Source organism: Sparus aurata, chromosome 17 (assembly GCF_900880675.1).
Source record: "Sparus aurata chromosome 17, fSpaAur1.1, whole genome shotgun sequence".
NCBI classification, from domain to species: domain Eukaryota; kingdom Metazoa; phylum Chordata; class Actinopteri; order Spariformes; family Sparidae; genus Sparus; species Sparus aurata.
The window spans coordinates 3,469,545-3,488,063 of NC_044203.1; the positions used below are offsets into that span (position 1 = coordinate 3,469,545).

Genomic DNA, 18,519 nt, shown 5'->3' on the forward strand with positions numbered 1-18,519 from the left:
CACCTCGGATGTCAGGATGCCGAGCTCCATCTCGAAAAAGTTTATTTTCTTGCCAGTGTTTCTTCTCTCCATGTTTGACCTCAGTGGGCGAGGCCTCCGACCCAGGAATATTTAAGGGCGTAACATGTTAATGACGATCGAATTCAGCCGCCGCATTTATCAAGACCCGCTCATTCCTACGCTGAGATTGGTCAGATACGAATGTTTTATAAATCACACGTGTGTCCTGTCGTAAGACCAATTCTGCGCTCAGATCTGCGCCCGTTTTCACGCAAGATTGATAAATGAGGGCCAGTGTATGGGAGCGCACAAAGGGAGCTCCAGTTTGGAGGAGCACATCGGTCTCACCGCATTGTGTCAGATCGGAAGCATCTGACACAATCCAATCAGCTGCTGATTGGCTAAGACACCCTCAGCATCACCCTCTGGCCCCAACCATCGTAATCCAACCAGTGAGGTGGACTCGAGTCACTGTTCTGACAACTTGCAATTTGACTTGACTTGAGACATGATGATGAAGACTTGAAAAACATATGTGTTTATTTTATGTAAGGAAAAAGCAAGTATTTTGATTGAGAAGACTTTACGAAAAACATTTTCATAAAGTCATTTTCTTATTGTTTGATTACATATATTCTACTTGACACTGTGCTGGTTCAACACCCTCTGTCAATTCTCATCTCCAGGAAAATGACATGATGAGAAATGACATCACCTTCCGACTGAAAATCTTATAAGGACTTCACCTCTGAACTATGCGCCATGTCATTGTTACCCTGTTAACATTTAGCTGCACCAGCAAATCCCACCATCCATCTTCATAAGGGGAACTGCAGAGCTGCTCAGAGGCTAGGGGAGCGCAGGAGAAGGGAAGCTGCTTATTAAACATTTTCAGCAGGTGAGCTCACAAAGTGAAGCAGTGCCATTTTCTTGCCACTGTAATGTTTAGAAAAATGGAAAGTGAGCTCATCAAAGATATGCTACACATCAGATGTGGAAAGTGCTGATTGATTACAGCCCAGTCCATCCTATCTCTTGTTATAATCAGACATGGTTCTCACAATGCCTCCCATATTTTTTACATTCCCTCAGGTGGCAGGACTCTTGAATGGGAAAGTTTATTAATTTAAGTCAAGAGTAGATACCAAAATACCATAAAGAGTTGAACATGTGGCTGAAAGAACTGTCAAATGGAGAGAAGCTGAAATAGTTTCAAGTGTAGAAAACGAGAGAGAAAAGATTTCTGCTACCTGACTCTGACAGGCTTTAGGACCCTGCGTCACGACGCATTATGAGCCAATGGGCCATTAGCCGTTGCATCGCTGTCCCAATGGGCACAGTGAGCACTCCTATTTACAATAAATCGTCTCGTAACTTAAAATTGAAGGGGTCCCCTTCTCCGACACTGATGACCACAACCTCGGTTTAACGCGGCGGAGGGGGGAGCACGCTGTAACTTTAGTCCCTTATAAATCTCGCGGCTGCTGCTGTCCGCTTGGCACGCGTAAAAGACGAGCCATTCCCCAACTAGATGGGGTGAGGGAAGACGTGTGAAAGTGACCTGCAGCCGCACCGAAGGCAAACTCCGCTCTTTATTATTGTACTGAGCTACTTTAAAGGAAGACGTGTCATCGTGAAATCACAACTTTGGACAGATTTCTGATTATGCTTTAAGGCGTCAGACAAACTTCGCAAACGTATCCGTACCTTGAACGCCAGTACCGGGTTTGATTTTTAATTTTTCAAAAGAAGTTTGTTTTTATCTGTCTGGGGGATACGAGAGATGAATATCGACGCACTGAAGTTTGACACCTAGAAACTTTGGGGCCGGTCTGAGGTGCGGTTGGAGAGCAGCGAGCCGAGCGCTCTGATGCGGTGGAGGTGTGCTCAGTCCCGCAGGCTACACGGCTGATCGTCCCGCTGACTGCAACCCCTCAGCTCGTTAGAACTCTTTTCTATTCAGCCATGTATTTCACATCCGTCTGATCTCCGAAGGGCCACCTCTGGCCACATTCAGCGGCACATTTACGCACTCTGTGCGCTAACTGTCAGCCGGCAGGAGATCCATGCGATCCCTTCTGACCGAATAACGTCTCTCTTTTGTTTCAGGACAGTTGAATGGATTTTCAGGAACACTTTACTGACAGCGGGGAAGTTGAACCATACGATCTTGAAATAACTGCTCGGGGCCACTTGGCTCGTATGCGTAAATGCTCTCGACTTTGATTTTGTCCAAGAAATGCGTCTGCCTGGCGATATTTAAACCGCCTCGGTGAATATTTTCCTGAATCTTTTTTTTTTTTTTTTTTTTTGAGATTTGTAGACGCTGGAGCAGAAGATGAACCTGTGTATCGTCAGTCTACTCCTCACGTTGGATTTAGCCACCGTGGCGCTCAGTTTGTCCACATGCAGCACGCTGGACATGGATCAGTTCAAGAAGAAGCGCATAGAGGCCATCCGAGGACAGATCCTGAGTAAACTGAAGCTCACCAGCCCCCCGGAGGATTTCCCCGAGCCCGAGGACGTGTCCCGGGACATTGTTGCCATTTACAACAGCACCCGGGACCTGCTGCAGGAGAAGGCAAACGAACGGGCGGCGACGTGCGAGCGGCAGCGGAGTGAGGAGGAGTATTACGCCAAAGAGGTGCACAAGATCGATATGCAGCCCTTCTATCCGTCAGAGAGTAAGTGTGTGTGTGTGTGTGTGTGTGTGTGTGTGTGTGCGCGCGCGCGCGCCAGTCCTATGTGCACTCAGCAGTGGTGCTGGAGTTTGAAGTTTAAAGCCCGTGAGCCCCAAACGGCGTTTGTATGTGGTCACGTGTTTTTTGTCATAGTCTTGGAGAATCCGTCCCATCATGCTCTGCTGGATGAGTGCGGTGGAGAAGAGCCAGGTAGAGTAGGAGAGCTGGAGCAGAGCTGCTCTCTTCAGACATCAACAATCTCTCCTCCTTAGAGTGCTGCAGAGCGCCGGGCCCTCAGTCAGCCCTGCGCTCTGCACATGTCACTCACATCACACATCTCTATGTTTTACCGTCATATTGAACAACAGGAGAGCATTTCAAAAGATCACAGTCATTTTTAAACACATTTTTTAACCACCCGTCATAAACATGCAAAGTCAGCTGTATTAAGTTTCTGCCCTCTGGAGGTGTCTGTGTCCTCAGAGTTTTTAATGAACACAAAAAAAGAGACAAACAGGAAAAACAGATGCAGAAGCAATAAAGTCTTCAAAATAAGTGATGAATAAATTAAAATGATTAAATCAGAAAAGAAGATAAAATGCGTGGATATAGTTGTGCATCAGTTTAACTGGGTGTTTTATTAAAAGGGCAACTTGTCGACATAATGTGAATAAATAGCCGTTGTGACATTAAGTCTGTGAACTGTATTGCAGAGACACCTATTGAAGTTAGCATGCTAACCCTGGACTGACCTGGTATAAAACTCCTGTGCTAGTGTTGTAAAGACTAACCCCGGAATTTCACAGGATGCGTGTGCGTTGCAGAGCGGCTCTGGTACGGTTTTGCTCCGCACGGCAACCCGACGGCATTGCTTTGAGTGCAGCACTGCTAGATAGCTGGAGTTGCGAGACTGAGTTCCCGCGATAATTACAGAATCATGCGCAACCACAGTTATGTATTTGTGTTATAAACACAAACAACAACCAGTGTTTCCAACCGTGTTTCCATCTCTTTTTTTAGGATTTTGTGCTGGTGTCAACATGGAGTGTTTTATTCTGAAAATTAACCGGATGTTAGGTTGTTCTTTTTGTGCTAGACTTCCTGTATGCTCTGTGCTGAATTCGGCTGAATCTCTACACCGTGCAGCTCCGGCAATCCGGACCCTTTCGTAGCAGATTCACAAGGCTTCTGTGTCTGCTGAATGACGGAGCTGCAGTGGAAAAGATACGCAGCGTGGTGGAGCCAGTGGAGCTTCACACATAGACTAGACTAAAGACTAAAGATCAGCTTCACTGCTGTGGCAGAGCAGAGATGGACCCAACACGGATCTGGTGGGATTTAGGGGTAACACTCTCCTGGTCCAAACTTGTTACTGCACGGCTAACTGAGCTAACTAGTTAAGAGCAGCTACAGTTAGCAGCAGTAAGCGGTTTCTTTGGTGATATTTTCCTCCCTATTCGTTTTGAGTGTGAATCTAACAGGTGACCAATTCCTACATATTGCAGCTTCAGAAAAAAAACAACTTTCATATGGTAACTAATCCATCTGTTGTCTTAAGGGCACTGTTGCCACGACAGGTGCCTCATATTGTGTTGCACCTGTCTAGACAGCATATATTCATGTCCATATGTGGAGCGCTGCTCTCTCCAGGTACAAAATAATACAATTTTAGGCCTCAAAAGCAACAGAAATCCACTTATTGAGTTTGGCAGTCTATAATAGGAAGTGCAGCATCGGGCTAAATACAAACCGTCCCATCACAAATTCTCCAGAAAACTTAAATCTAAAACTTTTAAACAGTTACACATTCCTATACCTTATGTAGATAGGATCCTTTATTTGAAGAGCATTTCCAACAACTGCTTTCTCACCCTCCACATCCTATGGGTCGTTCAGTAATAGCTATGTAATGTCTAAAGTGGAGTTAGTTTTAGTGAGGCATTCGTGGAGACAGACTGAGCTGTTCTTCAGAACTTGTCCTGTCCCTTCTTTTATGAATCACATTTTAGGTTCAGACCCAAGCTCTTTTCAGAGCTGGAAAATTTAGATTATATTTTATTTTTTAATGTCTTTACAGATATTTTTTGCATTTAAATTAGTGATATTTTGCTTGTAAACAATTATCTATCCGTAATGATAAATCTCAGCTAGTTTAATAGTACTTTAGTTCCATGTTACCCCATATGAATGAAGCCTTCTGGCGGGGTTATAACCGGTGGGTGATCCCACAGTGGTATCCACATTTGTGGATTCTTCTGTGTAGCTATGTAGTTTCTTCCACACATTGTACAAAAAATCAAGGCATGGGTTTGAAAAATATTTCCTGCAGTGTTTGACCAGGTCTAACTGACTAATAGAAATGTGTGCATAGTGAAGCCTTATGTTAAAGATCTGGTGGGTTAAACCCTCCCTTGTCTTTAGACGTTTGCAAGGCTACGAGCCTAAAATAACAAAACAATAACAACAATAAAAAAATAAAAACTTTTCTAAAGTTTCTTTATCAGATTATATAGATTGCCAGGCATTGAGACTGGCAATATATTTAACACATGGAATCATTATGTTATCTTTATGCATATTACAGCCAATCTTTTTTATGGCAGAATATTTATATATTTTCTATATAGTAGGATGCAAAAGTCTGAAACCAGCATTCAAAATACTTACATTTTACATTTGTTTCAAATGTAAAACTATATGTGTTCCATTATAAATAATAATATCAGCTTAACATTATGAGTGAAAAGATAAATCTTTGTAAAATGTCCTTGAATTTCAGAATATGTGGGTTTAGTATTGGTATGTCCCTCTTTTGCTTTAATGACAGCATGCACTGAGCTGCATGGACTCCACAAGTTAGTGGAACATCTGCTGACTCATGTCATCCCAGTATGATCTGATAGTGTTCCACAAAGTGTCTTGTAATGTCACAGAGTATTTGGCTTTCTCAATCTTCAAGTACCCCTATAAATGGTGAAGTGGGTTGTGGAGGAAAGTCCATGACAGTCATGACTCCATGGTCTTCTCTAGTTGTTTGGGCTCATCATCCTGCTGCGTATAAATCGTTCTTCACAAAGATCAAACCAGAGAATTAAGCTTGATGTATTGATCATCTAAAGGTGTGCTCACTTTAGGTACAATTGATCGAGTTTGGTAGGTTTTAGTTCCATGCACTGCCCCCTAGAAACCTTTACTCTAGCTATGATGTGGCACAGAGAGCCCCCCTTTTCTTAGAATAACAAATACATTTAATAACTTTCTGAATCCTCAAGCTTTCTCATTATTTCCAGGTTGAAGTGACAATATCAGAGTGTTTATTGAGTTTTTGGCTTTGTTCACTCTGGGTAACAGGTACATTGTTTTTCCAATACTTTTTTGTTGATTTTGAGTTGACCCATTAAGGCCCATTGAGCCCCACTGTACTCCCTCCAGTTTATCAGGTTCCAGCCAAAAAGCTGTCAGTCATCTGTCTGAATTATAATGTTACTACATGGCTGTGGAGAAATCTTGGTGCACTGGTCTTCCAGCTGTAAAGCAGTAAACAGAACACACTGGCCCTGCAGTCCAACTGCTTTCCAGTGTGGGTAAACTTCACACAGCAGAGTCCTAATCTTCACTGAAGAGCTTGTTGGAGGCATTAGAACAGAAGCACCTATTGTGACGGGCAGAGGGATCATTCAGAGTCTTTTTTTTCTTTATTGGTCATTTAATGTGGAAGCAGCTCTAAAAGAAGGAGGGAATGAACTAAACATAATGTGATGATTTCCTCTCCAGATGTAGTGTTAGTGCTGGTGCTGAAGTTAGACATAAATAACAATGATCCCAAATTGTATTAGTTACATTGTTATCGTCATCTGAATCTTTAACTTGACAAAGATAATAAGTTGACCTTTGAAGTCAGACACATCTTCCACGGATCAGTAGAACTTTTTCCACATGTCATAAGAGAGGATTTCTTTGAGGGTCTAATATTGATGAATAGGAATTCATGTAGGCATTCTCATATCCAAAAAACATGTCTGCTAACATGTAAGCTCAGTAGTCGTTAATGATTTGACCCAACTGGACCTCTGTCAGTGTGAGGTTGGACCTTCTCGCACTCCGTTTAAAACCACCTTGGTGGATATCTGCTTGAATGTATTTAGTCGCATTTATGACCCACTTGTCCTTGTATAACAGCATCTAACATGGAATCCAGTGTAGCTCTCTGTTTTGTGTGGGCATTCACACTTATCAGCTTGTTTGGGTCTGACTGCTGAATGTAGCTGGAGGGAAATTTTCTTCATCAACATTAGGCTTGCTGCGGTAATTAGTGTTAGGTGGTGTTCGGGCACACGCGGATTACATTATGTGCCCCCCACTCTCACTGTAATTTTTTTCAAAATGTAGGTCGGATGAAGGATGATACAGTTATAAACTGCTACAGGCATCGACTGTGCAGCAGTGGGGCCAGCAGCAGCGTAGCACGAGTCACATTTCACTGATAATGTCATGAGAGTAAGGAGAGTTGACTGACAAGATAATGACAGAGGATTTGTTGTCAAAGCAAAAAGCAAAAGCATCTATTTTGCAGTATTTTGGATATATGCCCAATGTTAATTGAGAACCTGAGAATGTTGATGAGGGAATATGAGTTTTGCTGATAAAAATCCATCTACATCACTCTGACATGTAGATGTAATGTTTTATTTTTATTCGTGTTACATTTAGTCTAGTTCGCCAACTTTCCCCTTCACTTTCTGACTCTATCCTGGAAGTTCAAGTGACAGGCAACCAAATAAAACCCAGTTATGTTGAGTAAACATAATGGCCCTCATTTATCAATCTTGTGTGAAAACGGGTGCAGATCTGAGCGCAGAGGTCTTACGACAGGACACACGTGTGATTTATGAAACATTCGTATCTGACCAATCTCAGCGTACGAATGATCGGGTCTTGATAAATGCGGTGGCTGAATAAGATCGTCATTAACATGTTAGGCCCTTAAATATTCCTGGTTCGACGGCCTCGCCCACTGAGGTCGAACATGGAGAGAAGAAACACTGGCAAGAAGATAAACTTTACCAAGATGGAGATTGGCATCTTGGCAGTGTTGTGCAAAACTGAACAGGCCAAAATAATAGCGCACACTTTCTCTGGTGTATACAGCAGCGTTCCCCCTGCTGGTCAAGACGGAGCCACCTGCTCATCAGCCACCTGAAGCAGCGCTCCACTGTGACACGTGTGTGCGCACTATTGAATCTGCGTTCCTGCTCTGTAGCAGGGTTTGCCAGCGGGGTTATTAGGTATTCCGCTAATAAGTTGTCATATTTTATTTAACAAAAAAGTGGTATCAGTAAAAACGTGGGCTTTTTTTTTTATTAAATCTTTTTTTTTATTTAGTTTTATTCGTTTTAAGAATCTGTTGATCCGTTCTAAATATGTGACTGCTTATGCTTAATGACAGCTGAGGTTTGTTTTATAATTATTTTCAGACTCAGACAGATTTTGCTGTGCTGCACCGCAAATCCACAGACTCAGATTTGCGTACATGAGCTCAGACCTGACGTGAGATCTGATCGTAGCTTCCGCTCACTTCCAAACTGATAAATGCCAAAGCTTGTGTGGAAATGGTCGTACGCGCCGTTTTCTGCCGTACGTTCGTTTGATAAATGAGGGCCAATGTGTGGCTATCTCTAGGTTTTGAACATTGTTGAAAACTACTCCTCAACAACTCCATCTGAAGGAAGTAGTACAAATGAAGCCCAACATTAGAAATAAAATCTTACATTCTCAAGATGTGTCAAGGATGTGATTGAAAACCTGTGAATGTCTCTACATATGTGGTGTGTTGATCTCCTACAACCAGTTGTTTAATTTTTAAAACCACGAACAGTTTGCAGAGGAAGCCCCGTTTGTGTAATAATCCTTTAAGTAGAGGGCGTAGGTACAGTTCTCTGCTGACAACTCCTGACCTTTGACCTCCAATGTGGAGGAGATGAATTTCTCCTTCAGTAGATCAAAGAAACATCAGGGGAAAGGCATGACCGTAGAAACAATAATTATATTAGATAAAGCTGCAGTGCCATTCACCCTGATATGGTTTTCCCCTTCACATCAGAAATGTAAGCACATGAACTGAAGCAAAAATAAATTAGCATGACATTTTGTATGCCCTGAGGTGTATTTTTGCATTAAATGTTATGCTTGGCCCTGCCTCTTGTGTAAATACCTTAAATATGAATAGATTGGGCCTCATGCCAAGTGCAGTCAGGAAAGCATTTACGGGGTATAAATAATACTGAGTCAACACGCAGGGAGGAAAGAGGCCAGAATTGATTCCCATTCATGTGAGCTGGTGACACTGGCCAGGTCCTCACATCTGGAGACGCAGTCTTACAGGAGAGGGATCAAGCAGTTAACCCTTCAGCTCCAGCTCTGTTTATGTAGTCTCTTTCACTTGACGTGTGAGCGTGAGTTGCTGTGAAAGCAAATATTACACACACACACCACACACACACACCAACCAAACAGGGTATCAGCCGTATTTGGTTGGGCGCCAGGAAGTCCGCAGAGGCAGCAATGTTGAGCACAATGGCCCTTGAAGCTTTGCATAAATGCTGGGCAGCGGGGTGAGAAGGGTGACGTAGTGTGGGGGTGTGTGTGGGAGGCGCTGGAGACGCTGTCCCAGGTCTCACAGTCGTCTATTTAAACCCAGTCAGCTGTGAGGCATTGTGTGTATGCCCTGCCTTTCACTCGCTCCATGGAAAATTCCAGCAGGAGAGACACTCAGTTGAGGGCTTTTGACGGGTGGACGGAAGACCCCTCCAACCAGCACCCCCCGACCCAGTCCTATTTCTTCCTATCCTGCCCTTCTGTTAGCCTAATGGCATTTATCTGCAGTTGCCCACACGGCTGCTGCTAACTTTTAAGGTCTGCCTACTGACATGACATGTTAAAGGGGAATTCATTCCATTTTACACACAACTGTCAGGAAGGACTTTTACTCAGCTTGTGAAAAGAGTTGCACAGTGTCTTCTCTGGCTCTGGACAAAGTAAACATTTGAATATGTCATAGTCATGACTATGGTGGGGGGCAATGTTTTGAAAAACATGAGCGTTTACCCGGCTGGGAGGGTCTAATTAAAAAGGTATGGTGGCTGCTACAGGGGTCAATTGGTGTCAGCTCCAAGGATTTGTTTTTCATTTGACTGGTCTGGATAGAGTCCATGTGATGGCGCAACTTCAAGCTGGTGTTCTGCAAAACCATATTGCGGCATTATTTGGAGTGAGCCCTAGTACCATCTCCAAACTGAAGGCCAAGTTCCATATAATGGAGTTGTCAGAGACAGGCCGTGAAGCGTCCCAAGAAGACAACACCCCAAGAAGACCGTTTCCTCACCCTGTCAGCACTGTCAGAACCGCAGGTAGTCTACAGATTTGTAGGCCAGGTTTGCAGGACGATACGGCCGATGGCTTTTTGCCCAGACAATCTGGAACAGACTGTACGCAGCCAATCTCTAGTATCACAGCGCTGCCAGGAGGTGTACCATGACTGCCCCTCACCATCAGGCCCATTTGTGCTGGAACCCGAATTTATGGTGGAATGTTATGTTCAGAGTTCAGATTCTGCCTATGGCAGTTGGATCGTGGGGTCAAGTGTGGAAAAGATGCAGAGAACACTATGCTGATTGCTTCATGGATAGAGTACCATCTTTTTTGGTGGTGTGAGGGCGGCATCTCACTCCCTGGAAAATGAGCTTTGTCATCCATGGAGGCAATCTCTATTCAGAAAAATATTGAGGTGAGATTCTGCAACCACTGGCAATCCCATAATCCCACAGCAGTCCTAACCTCAACCCCATTGAACACTTGCAACAAATGCTGGATGAAGAATGGGTTGCAATCTCACAACAGTGTTTGACCAGGCTGGTGACCAGCATGAGGAGTAGGTGCCAGGCTGTTGTGGCTGTATATGGTTCTTTCACGTGCTACTGAGGCTCCTATTTGTTACAGTGATAAATTGTTAAATTGCCAGTATGTCTTGCTTCAATCATCCAGTCCACCAAACACCAAACAAGAGTCAATTGCAGTATAAACTGTTTGGCAGAAAAGACTTGGCAAAATTTTTCATGGGCGCAACCCACCCTCATCCCATAAATGCATGTTCCTTACAAATGTGGCACCATTTAAAATGGAAATAAACAGGCTTTCCAACAGTAGATTTATTGCCAAGAAGCATTGTTACAACAAAGAAATAATCTACCAAACACAAATGTCCTTATTTTTTGTGCTATGTTTCATTTACCTCAACATTTTATTTGATCTATCTATCTATCTATCTATCTATCTATCTATCTCTCTCTCTCTCTCTCTCTCTCTCTCTCTCTCTCTCTATCTATCTATCTATCTATCTATCTATCTATCTATCTGTCTATCTATCTATCTATCTATCTATCTATCTATCTATCTATCTAATGTTTACAAAAAAATAGTCAACTGGGAGAAATCCCTTTTGAATTGTGTCATGAATCACAAATACTGTATGATGTTTGTCCAAGTTAATGAAGTCTCAGTTTGTCATCAACTATCTGAAATATCTGACTGAAAATTTTAAGTGTCATTATAAAGACTACTCAACCAACAGTCTCGTCCGTGACGTCGTCTCATTGAACGCTCACCAAAACTCGTAACTTAAACTTTGTAGAGCTGCTCCTGTATATTAGCAGCTCACAGAACTGACCAACTCTCCTTTAATATAAGTGCAGTTGTCAATATGAGCAGATTTATTGTGATTTTCATCTTTTGTACAACCTTTTATGAGCCCAGTTGGCAGCCAGATTTAACTTTAATTACAACAAACTGACACTTTTTTGACTTGAAAAAAAAGTCAAACAGGATCGTAAATGTGTTTGGCTCATCCCATTGGCCACAAATAAGGTCCACTGAGGAAGGGGAGGAAGGGGCAGGATTTCTACTACTCCTTCAGTCTGTCAAAAGAAGACTACTTCTTATACTGCTCTTTATTGCATCAGGGGAAATGCATTATCCAACATTTAAGCTTGGCCTACACCAAGGAGTAAAAGATGCTTTGCACATTCATTTTTAAATCAGACTTATGGAAATGCAATGCAAAATCAGTGGAGTGACCCTTTAGTCACCTTGTTTTCCCTGAAGATCATTTTGATCTACTAAGACCTATCACTCCCCAAATCTTGTCATGATTAATAAAATACTAAATATGAACATGATTAATCATTCAAAGGTCCGAAAGGTCAACACACACAGGATGTGTCAGTCTACTATTTCAGTGTATACTTACCAACCCTCAACGAACCAACAGCGGCTCATCAGGCTAGACCACAGCTCTCAACGTTGTCCACTCAGTAGAAAAGCAGCAGGTCCATCACATTCCCTGCCCCGTTGGCCTTTTTCTGCTGTCTGTATGACGTTTTATGTTACTCTCTGAGTGTTGCTCAAACTAGCATTTTATTATTTCTTAAGAACCATCAAGCATTTCATATATTCATAGAATGGTGTTTTCGTATTTTTGTGTTTACTTTGCTTACAGAGCCTCTTTTCATTGTGCTGAACATGTTTGCTCCTGTCAACACAGATCTTTGCTGACAAACATTTCACATATTGTGAGTTTTGGAATGAGTTTTGGTTAGACTGAGGATAGCTTCATGGTTAGGCTTGAATTTTGAGTTTTGGTCACACAGGGGACTTAAACCTTGGCCTCCTGTGCAAAAGTCCTGTTTTTTTTTTCTATTTAAAACGCCTACACTGTGCCTACCTTAATTATCATAACAAGACCTTTGATTTAACGCTGTGAAATTTCTTTTTACTCTTTTTCTGTGTGTTTTCCGTGATCATCTTCATGCAGTCAGTGTCAATGAATATTTATTAGGGGCATTTCACTGACTGTTCATGGGCAACTGTGGGCGTTCCATGAAGCTTGCAAGAGATGTGCCACATTTCAAGTTGTAAAGGGAAACTGATGTAGGGCGTGCGTGCACATGGTGTTATAAATCAGCATAATTTCGCAGTAAGCATGTTCTTGGTCCGTGACCCACCTTTCACACATGTGAATCCTATGCACAGCATTATACATTTACATTTACATTTAGGGCATTTAGCAGACGCTGTTGTCCAAAGCGACTTATAATAAGTACATTTGTCACAAGAGAGAAACCACATTATAAATTAGGCCTCAGGGCTGGAGCCGAGGCAACAGGTTCTGGTCCGATAAAAATGGCACTGACTCATGACTGCTCTCCACAGAACCCTCCTGGATAATGCTGCTTTTATTCAAATATTGTCTGCAGTCATTTTTTGTCTCTCTTTCCATAATTGTATGATTAATATTGTAATATTTGTAAATAGAATAATAGATTTAGATTTAGACAAATGACAATATGACATCCATTCTGTCACTATGCAAAGACCATGATATGATAACACATACTCTCTTGCTAAACTGATGAGACATGATCAGAAAAAGGAGCGTGTGTCCATGCCATTCTTTCCAAAACTCTCTTATCTGCTCGTCCAGATGTTAACACTGCTAACAGTTTCAGAATATCATGGGTGTTGAGGAGTTTTCCAAAGATCTGTATTCAGTGCCCTGAAACACAGTTAACAAGTGTACAAAAGGTAAAATGCTCTGTTTGCTCTGAACAGTGTGGGCTTGCTGACACACTGTTTCACTGTTGATGTGGCTGCACTGGAGCTGAGTGGACAGAATGTCTGTGTGCTGGGGCTGGTGTGCCCTCCAGCTGATTGTGTGTCTCTGGAGAGCTATAGCGTTTCAGCTTCCTCCCTCCACACTGACCCTTCTGTGTCTGCAGTACATAACACTGTCTACACATGTGACCTGCTCTCTTTTTCTATTTACATTTATTTTGAAATGCGGCTGTGTGTACATTTATAATAGGAAAGAGAACTTAGCTTATTTTCATTCAGCGAGTCTTGATGATGACATTCATATAACAGCACAGTGTAGTGCAGAGTAAATGAGTATGTAAAGGTTGGGCTGATAGCAGCACCAGAGCTTTACATTCTGCCTCTTATTGAAGAATGACCACCACCATTCCCTTACTTGGATGAAATGCTTTTATTTAGCTAATCTTAACCGTACCCTACAGCAGACATATTCAACTTCATTTGTCAATGAACCAAATTTTAGCCAAGGGGCCTGTAAAACTCTTAAGTGAAATGTGTTAAACAATGCAGTTTCTTTTTTTCATAATTAGTTTAGTTTTTCATAATAAAAAAATAATTATTATATTTTGAAAGAAACTAGGGGGAAAAAACAATGCACATTTTTAATCGTAGAAGTAAATTGGCAGTTTGATTGTCATAAATTCCCTCTGACTAAACAGCCTGGATTAAAACTTTTTAATAAAACAAGTATTTTGTGCCTCGCAACAGACACAACTAATGAATAGACCGATTAGCCGACTAAACAAAATGATTAAGGTCCACATTCAGCCCAGGGGCCACCAGTTGAATAGGTCTGTCATACAGTCTTATTGTTAAGCCAAATACAGCCAAATCCACTTACTAAATAAAGCCATTATATCTTGCTGTAGGGGTGGTTTGAGAGCTTTTTATGGACGTTTAGTGCGTCCTTTAAACGTGAAAACTACTGGATCCACTGAAACTGACATAAACTGGAACACACTTTGGATTGAGCAAAATCTTGTTTTTTCCCCATTGCAAGCAGCAGCACTATCTTGGGATCGCATGTTGCTGGGATTTTTCTCCCGTCTTTCATCTGCTGCCTTGCTCTCCCTAGTTCCTGTGCCTGATGTCCAATATTTGATGTCCCAGCCCTCTCCTGCTAGGTTAGGCTTTAAACATAGCCCCTTCTTACCTGTGTAATTCTTCAAGGCTGAATAAATGATTTTCTTTTTGTGAAACTGAAATACATAAAACACAGTCAGCCCACTTGTTATGTTTTCAAATGTTCCGGAGGATTCCTGCTACATGTTGGGGGAGTAATGTGCTACAGAAGTAATGCTTTGCAGTGACATATTAATTTTAGTAATAACAGAGTAATATAACACTTCTTAAGTTCTTATGTTGAGTAACATGTTACCACCTTCAGATCTGTACAGATGTTGTTGTAAGAATCCTCACATTCCATTTAACCAAAGGGCTTGTGTTTCTAAATTAAATAAGTTAAATCTGTCCAATGTTAATAAAGACAACAACTATGACCTATTGTCTGTAGTTTATAATATTAATGTAGAGTATTTAGTCTGTCTGACTACTTAATGTCATCATCGGCCACACCTGTGTTCTATAAGAAAATAAAGTTGAGTGAACATTTAAACCAACAGCTGTTAGTTCAGGCAACAGCCAGGTGCTCGGCTCTAAAAACTGCAGCCATCTCTGTCTGTGTAGTTTACACCCCCTAATGCTAACATCATTTCATTCAAGTTGAATATCATCTTTCCTTGGAAATTTAAATATCTCCAACAGAGAGCTGCGTCTCAAGTTTTTGTTTGTTTTTATTAATGTGAGTACTTGCATTTGTTTTTTTCTCCCCCTCTTCTCCTGGAGATGAGATGAGGCACAACCATTTTGGAAGGCCAATCGGCTCTTTCGTGTGTCTTTGCTGCCACTTTAAAATGAGGAGGGTAGGTAGGTGGGTTTCACTGGAGCAGAAGCCTCAGCTCAGAAATGTTTTTTTAGTCCAGGTTTATCCAAGGCTATAGTATTTAAACAATATTAGCCTCTTCATTCTATAATGCCTAGTTGTAGTTTTGCAGTAATTTTTTGTGAAAGTAACACAAATATAATGTAAAGCATTGATCTGCAGAAGCAGTAATACTGTAACTTATCATATTCAAATGAAAGTAACTGATAGTATGAAATACATTACATAGTCCCTCCAGAAAAACGCAATTACGCGATCGCATAATTCAATGCATAATCAGTTAAAGTCCGCATATTTATGCGGGGGTCGCATTTTTTCAAATACGCCGCACTTTCGCCGCATTAATTGCAGATTTCCGCGCAAAATATGCGAGCTTTCATGATTTCATAATCACTGCATTTTCGTTGCAAAAGAGTCACATATATCTTAGCAGAAAGTTGAAAAATGTTGCATTTACTTCACACAAGAGCAGCCATTTTCCCCTGTTGCCATGGGAACGTTATGAAGTGACGTTATGAAGTGACGTAATTACACGACGAAAAGCTGCAAACCCCGCGATGAAGCCATGATGAAGCCCGCAAATCAGTCTCATTTGCCAACAAAAAAATCATACTAGTTTCAAAAACCTTACAGTTGTAAGTATATTAGTAGTATGTAAATTTACGTTACAGTAAGAGATTGCACTTTGTGCATTGGAAGCACTTATCTCAACAGAAGATGTATATTTTGTATAGCTACCTCTGTAAAACAGGAAGCACACATTTTATTTTTTTATATTTTATTTATCCATATTTAATGTTTAGAAAACGTGCCGCATAATCAAGGATTTTTCCCCGCAACAATCACAAAAAAACTCTGGAAGGACTGATTACACTTTGCCAACACTGCTGGTGACATAAACCTACACATCCTGTGGCCTCTGCACTCACTGCACACGCTGCAGTAATCTGTTCCTTCATCTGCCGCTGCTTTAATCTGTGGCATCTGATTTACACTGCTGTTTGCTGTGTAAGTGCCCCTCAGAAGACTAATAAGCCTTGTGAGGATTTCAAACACCATTTAAAGAAAGGCTGTTAGAGGTAGTGAACATGGTGAGCCAAAGATTTACTGCTTATTTACAAAACAAATGAAGACCACATGTTGCTCTGCTTTTATTTAGTGAGCTGAATTCAAAGGCAGTAATTAGCTCCCCATCAGGTAACAATTCACCACATTACACTCACTGAACCTGGGTTTTAAACAGCATTTGTCTTGGAAAATCACATTAAAAGCATACATTAGAGTTTGCAAGCTATCTAGTTTGCCCCGTGAATGTACCCCAAGAAATCAGTGTGAACACTCACTGAAGCAATTGAAGGGAGCTAAAATAACAGCTCTACTGCAGCAATGATAGACTTAGTGCTGGGAATCTAATTGCAGAGTGAATAGTTGTCTGGTCAGGTACTAGCAGTGTGAAGATACTTCCTGTAGTGTGTAAATTGCCAAGGGCATAAATTGTTGTTCGGCACGAGTTTCAGGTCAGCCTCCAAACAGACTTCTCCAAGAGAAGAATCTGCAAGGCAGAATCTGCAGGCAGGATGTGTCACTTTTAGAAAGACTAAAAGGAGTAGCCCGGTTTATATCGACAGTTAATGCCATGTGTAAGTGTATGCACTGCTGTGGCTAAGTGTGAACATTGGACTAAAGCCCTTTGTCGGAACTCCACCCCAAGATTAAACTGGGGTTCATAGCCCATTTGAAACATACTGATTAACTGTTCACTTATTCCTTTTCACAAACATTGCTGTTTCTTTTCAAATTGTTTTGCTGTTAGGTTTTGGCAACAAACATACATGGTCAGGTTTATGTAGCAAAAATAATTGGTTAGGTTTAGGGAAAATAAATACATGGACAAAATACTTGAATAGATTAAGGGAACATATTGGTTAGGTTTACACAAATTAAATGGATTAAGTTTACACAAGAAATATACTTGGTTACATTTAGGGAACACCAACACTTTGATAGGTTAAGAGAACAAAAATACTTGGTCAGGTTTAGGGAACATAAATACTTGGTTAGGTTTACACAAATGAAATAGATTAGGTTTACGCCACAAAAACATTCTGTTAACTTTGGGAACAAAATTACTTGGTTAACTTTAGGGAGCCAAAATACTTGGTTAGCTATAGGGAACAAAGATACTTGGGTAGGTTTAAGGGGAAAAAAATGGTTAGGTTTGGGAAAACATGGTTTGTGTTACAAACATGTTTGTTTTATCATTACATTGCATTACATAACCATGTGTTTGAAATTATAACTTTTCCTACGTGGGTATTTTTCCTGACTTTTTTCTAAGTTACAACATTACTAAAACTTGATTGGTCAGTTTTCAGTGTTAGCCCTGGAACAACATTAACTAGACAATTCCCCGCCGGGAAATCGCGAGAGTGGGCTGTGCGCTTTGCCCCGTGACAAAAAAACTATGAAAGCTACAGCAAAAGTTGACTCCCACGTTGATAATTTAGACTTGTATCTACATTTTAAAGTTTGAATGGTGTGTCTTGGTCAACGTATGCCAGAGATGTCGACCTTTGAAATATTTTTTTCGATCTTTTCACCTGGTCTCATTCATGTCTATGAAGAAGAGTAGAAGCACATCATACGGGTGACCGAGACGCACGTTTTAATGTATAATTTGTCTGGATTTGCTCAAAGGTGAGGTAGAAATTAAGTGCCAAAAGTTGTATTATGGAAAAATAGAGAGAGGCTACACAGAGAGAGAGAGAGGGCTTAAACTTGTGTTGGAAAGTGCTTGAGTCACAGACAGAGACAGTGAGACAGAGAGAGAGAGCTTAAATTTGTGTAGAAAAGTGCTTTTAAACACACATTGTGTGTGTGTGTGTGTGTGTCTGTGTCTCTGTCTGTGTGTGTGTCTGTGTCTCTGTCTGTGAGTGTGTCTGTCTGTCTGTGGTTGTGTTTGTGTGTATCTGTGTGCATTTGTGTTCCTAGTGTCTGTGGTTGTGTGTCTGTGTGTGTGTGTGTGTGTGTCTGTATGTGTGTGAGTGTCTGTCTGTGTGTCTGTGGTTGTGTGCGTCTGTCTGTGTGTGTGTTTGTGTGTGTCTGTGTGCGTTTGTGTTCCTAGTGTCTGTGGTTGTGTGTGTGTGTGTGCGCGTCTGTGTGTGTGTGTGTGTGAGTGTCTGTCTTTGTGTC

The 18,519-nt window shown here is 41.4% G+C and overlaps 1 protein-coding gene across 1 annotated transcript in view; it reads left to right on the plus strand.

The window, feature by feature from the left end:
- The first annotated feature begins 1,322 nt into the window (after nucleotides 1–1,322).
- tgfb2 (transforming growth factor, beta 2) overlaps nucleotides 1,323–18,519 on the plus strand; it is an 83,184-nt gene continuing 65,987 nt past the window's right edge. The window contains exon 1 of the mRNA XM_030393147.1: nucleotides 1,323–2,684. Within this exon, the coding sequence (XP_030249007.1) occupies nucleotides 2,339–2,684 (346 nt within the window). The 5' untranslated portion in view covers nucleotides 1,323–2,338. The remainder of the gene's footprint in view (nucleotides 2,685–18,519) is intronic.